The following is a 3,911-nucleotide window of genomic DNA, read 5'->3' on the forward strand; positions in this document are numbered from 1 at the left end:
GGCCAAACTCCATTTTTTATTGATGTTCTGAACTTACCATTTGTTTAGGGGAAAACAAAAAACCCAAAACACAACCGAAACTGATCGTGGGGATTCACATGCAGGAGTGCCTGATCTGAGAGGGTCAGTCTCGTTAAGGGCTGTGGTGGAAATCCAGTTACATCCTCAGGAGCACATTACACAGTGGGAGGTAAGGTTTTAGTCCTGTAAAGGTACCATTATCCATTCCCTGTCCTGGCAGTAAAACCAGAAATGTTTTATTAGAAACAAGCTTTTAAGTATATAAGTCAAGTAACAAGAATACACCATATACAGGGAGACTTAAATGTAAAAAGCAATGTGGGAGTGATGGGCAATAAAGAATAAACTCTATGCTGTGTTTGATGTTTTAAACATAAGTTTAAAAAGTTTCTTAAGAGGTGAAAATGCTAAACTGCATTTAAAAATTCGTCTTGGCTTTCAGAAGAGAATCACATCAAGGACCACTTCAGACATGAAATGACCTAATTTAGTGATGCCAGCTATTGGTATGGTCACTCATATAAATCTGCAGGTGTGTTTTAACTGCATTTGTCATGTTCTTGCTAGCTAACAGAAACTGAGGAAAGTTTACAGAAAAAAGGACTAAATGTAACTGTGATGTGGTTGGGAAAGGTGGGTAGCTGAGCCACCTCCCTGTCTTGTGACCCAAAGAGGACATAGGCCACAATTTCATGCATTTGCTGTATTTATCTGTAGTGAGTAGTAGTCTGCATGTAATTTGGAAATTGATATTTTACACTTGAAATATTAAAATATAATTTGTGGGAACATTTCTGCTTAAAAAAAAGTGAAGTCTTCATTGTAGAATCCATGCGAAATATCAGATTTCTGTAACAGGGAGAAAAGAAATTACATAATTTTAGTGACCAAAGATTGCTTTCCAAAGCCATACATGTAATTTTAAATGAGGTATAGTTAGTGATTGTACAATGGTAGTATGTAAAGATCTAGGTGAAGGAAGGGCAATTACTATGGCAAATGTTATTCTGGTATTACTATACCATAGTAAAAAAGGAAATTTTGTACTCTTGATACTGCTGGAAAATTGCTATTCTGTTACATAAGGACCACATCATACAATACATGTGAAAAGAATTAAAGTGAGTTTGCATAGGTAGACTTTTTTAATTAGTGAGCATATGACTTAATAATGTTAACATTCTTTAAATTAGTGCCGTGCTGGATACTTGACAGCAAACCCAAAGAAGCAATAGCTTCATTTTATTAATGCGGAGATTGATTCCTACCTCCAGAAAAAAATACACAAGCCTCTCTACATTCCTCTTCACTGTCAAAGCGGTTTGCATTTCCGTTGCAGCCACCATACCAAAACTGAGCACAAGCATTGGCTTGTTTATCATAATACCATTTTATGATATAAACACGGCATGGCCCTTGATCCAGCCTTAACCTGCACCGGAGGTCCAGGATACTTTCTAAAATAAAGAAAAAAAAGGAATAGAAACAATTCTGTTTCAGTAAAAGTCAATTGTATTGCATAGATCTTAACTTTTAAACTCTGATTTTATCTTATTTTTTCTGCTAATGTTATACAGCAGTTTAAGATTGACTTTTACTTCTAAAGATGTTAGCATTGAAGGCAAGTTAAAAGTGCATCAAGTAAACTGTTCCTTAAATGGCATGGTTCTAGTAACTCCAGGAATAACAGTATTATGGTTCCACATACAAGAAGAGCAAACAATATGAATCTGATAATTTTGAAATCTATTTTTTTAAATATAATTGCCAGCAACCAGTCCTGTTAGCAACCCAAAATTGTAAGCCAAAGAGCTGTAAGCTAGTTGCATCTGTTATTTTTGAACCACAAGTGTGACCATCATCCTTCTGCAGTACATTGCTTCAGTACATTAGTTCTCCTTGTGGTGGGGGGCGGGGGGAAGAGGCATTAGAATAGTGAGAAGACTATAAAACTTCAGTCATTCTTTTGTAAGATGTTTGTGCTACTTATCTAATACGATGACAGTAATTATGTACATACTAGTTAAGTATGTACATACTAGTTAAGTTTGAATGTAAAGCTTGTTGGTCTAATGATTCCTACAGATACGTATTAGAGGACTGTGACATACTAATCTAGTCTCACTCACTTTAATAATATAATGAGATAGATAGAAAATACTTTTCCTTCAAATTTAACGTTGTGACATCAATATTCTGTCTTTGGCAATTGGTATCTTGACACTTAAAAGAAAATGTTATTGCCAGAGACAGAGTAATAGTCATGCCCATGTTCCCAGGAAGTGTGGGAACGTGTTTCTATTGCTCTCTTCTGTTGCTCCTATCATAATACATTGTTACTGGAACTCAAAAGTGTGAATCGCTCAAATGATGAACAGAATACATTGGACATTCCATAAGAAAAGAATCAACCTTTTGAGCAGTCATCTAATTACTATACTTTCCTTCAAATGACTAAACACCGTTTTTTACTATTTCTCCTCTAAAGGAGAAATCTATTTTTTCTGTCCAATTCTGAAATCATTATGTTCTCTGTCTTTAATTAAGCCTCCCATCACCGTAGATTGCCCCTTCTTGGCTGATGAATTACCTGCTCACTGGCCCGCCTCAGCTAGCACTATGTTCTATTTTTGATGCCATTTATGAGCTCTGTCTCAAGTTATAGCTGACCTTGCTTCTGCTGTAAGTGGAGCAATGAGATTTGGAATTTGGGAAGACAAGAACTGGTGAACAGGCTGGACAAGAACTGCAACTAGGTCTGTTATAAAATCCTGAAATGGATTACAGCATGGGCTCACAAAATCTTCAAAGAGTGGAACAAAATTACTCTGATTTAAAGCCTTGTGAAGAATTACTATCAGGATAAGATGGAACAAAATGAAAAACTAGTTATGATCTATAACCTGATCTTGGTGTGAGCTCTGCAGTTGGAAGAGATGATGTCATCACTTTATCTGATGATGACAGTTTAGATCGCAATACTGGTGCCACAGCTGCAGGTGAAAAGAAACAGAATGAGATTGATTTTTGATCAGCCAAAAATGAAGATGAAGAAATGAATGATGATAAAAATACCTCTAGTGTCCACTGTTAGCAAGGATGACTGTGCTTCCTCCTCTTGTTTATCTTCGTAGGCTTCATACACTACCACAGGGGGTACTTTGGTCTGAAATAAGCATTTGAGTTTCTTTGCTTTTCAGATATTGTGAAGTGTCTCAAAATGAACAAGCCCTTCATCACTTAAAGGTTTTCTAATGTTTTTCTTTCCTGTTTACCCTGACTTCAGTGTTAAGAATCAGGATTTCAACCTCACCTGGTTGGTTTACCAGGAGGGCTGTCAATCCTAAACCTGGGATATATATATTTTTTAGTTGACCTTTACAGAATTTTAGTTATAAACTTAAAAATACAGACTACAATTGGTTTTAATTACTGTTCTCAGACTTAATTATTGCAGTGTAATTGCATTTTAATAATGTTATCTTTCACACTGTGGCACAAATATTACTGTATTAAACAAAGGAATAATAATCCTTGTAACACTACCAGGTATAAATTATAGCCATTAGATAACTGCCTGCATGCAGCATCATAACTCTTACTTGGAACAACAAGCTCCAAGCATATGAAGTTAAAGGAGCTATTACAGTACCTGTCCTGTAGAAAAGTAGGCAGAAAGTTATGTATTACATCAGGCAACAGAGAAGGAGATATATATATATATATATAAACTTTTGCTCATTAAAGCCTGCTGAATTTTCATACCGGAGTTAACAGTTGAGGAAGATTGGCAAGACTCAGAGGACTTTCTACTGTAGATACTCCAGGTGTCTGTGCTGAAAGTGATTGTCTGTTAACATTGCTGTTCTGAGGTATGTAATGTAAAGAAC

At 35.8% G+C, this 3,911-nt stretch overlaps 1 protein-coding gene across 1 annotated transcript in view; it reads right to left on the reverse strand.

Annotated features, from left to right (window-relative positions):
- Positions 1-1,289: 1,289 nt before the first annotated feature.
- The window catches only part of LOC104464724 (collagen alpha-1(XXVIII) chain-like), a gene marked incomplete at both ends in the record, with an annotated part of 13,372 nt that continues 10,750 nt past the window's right edge, over positions 1,290-3,911 (reverse strand). The window contains 3 exons of the mRNA XM_010077540.1: positions 1,290-1,478; positions 2,925-3,014; positions 3,097-3,187. Coding sequence (XP_010075842.1) covers positions 1,290-1,478; positions 2,925-3,014; positions 3,097-3,187 — 370 coding nt within the window. The remainder of the gene's footprint in view (positions 1,479-2,924; positions 3,015-3,096; positions 3,188-3,911) is intronic.

Source organism: Pterocles gutturalis, unplaced genomic scaffold (assembly GCF_000699245.1).
Source record: "Pterocles gutturalis isolate BGI_N339 unplaced genomic scaffold, ASM69924v1 scaffold53878, whole genome shotgun sequence".
In the NCBI taxonomy this organism is placed as follows: domain Eukaryota; kingdom Metazoa; phylum Chordata; class Aves; order Pterocliformes; family Pteroclidae; genus Pterocles; species Pterocles gutturalis.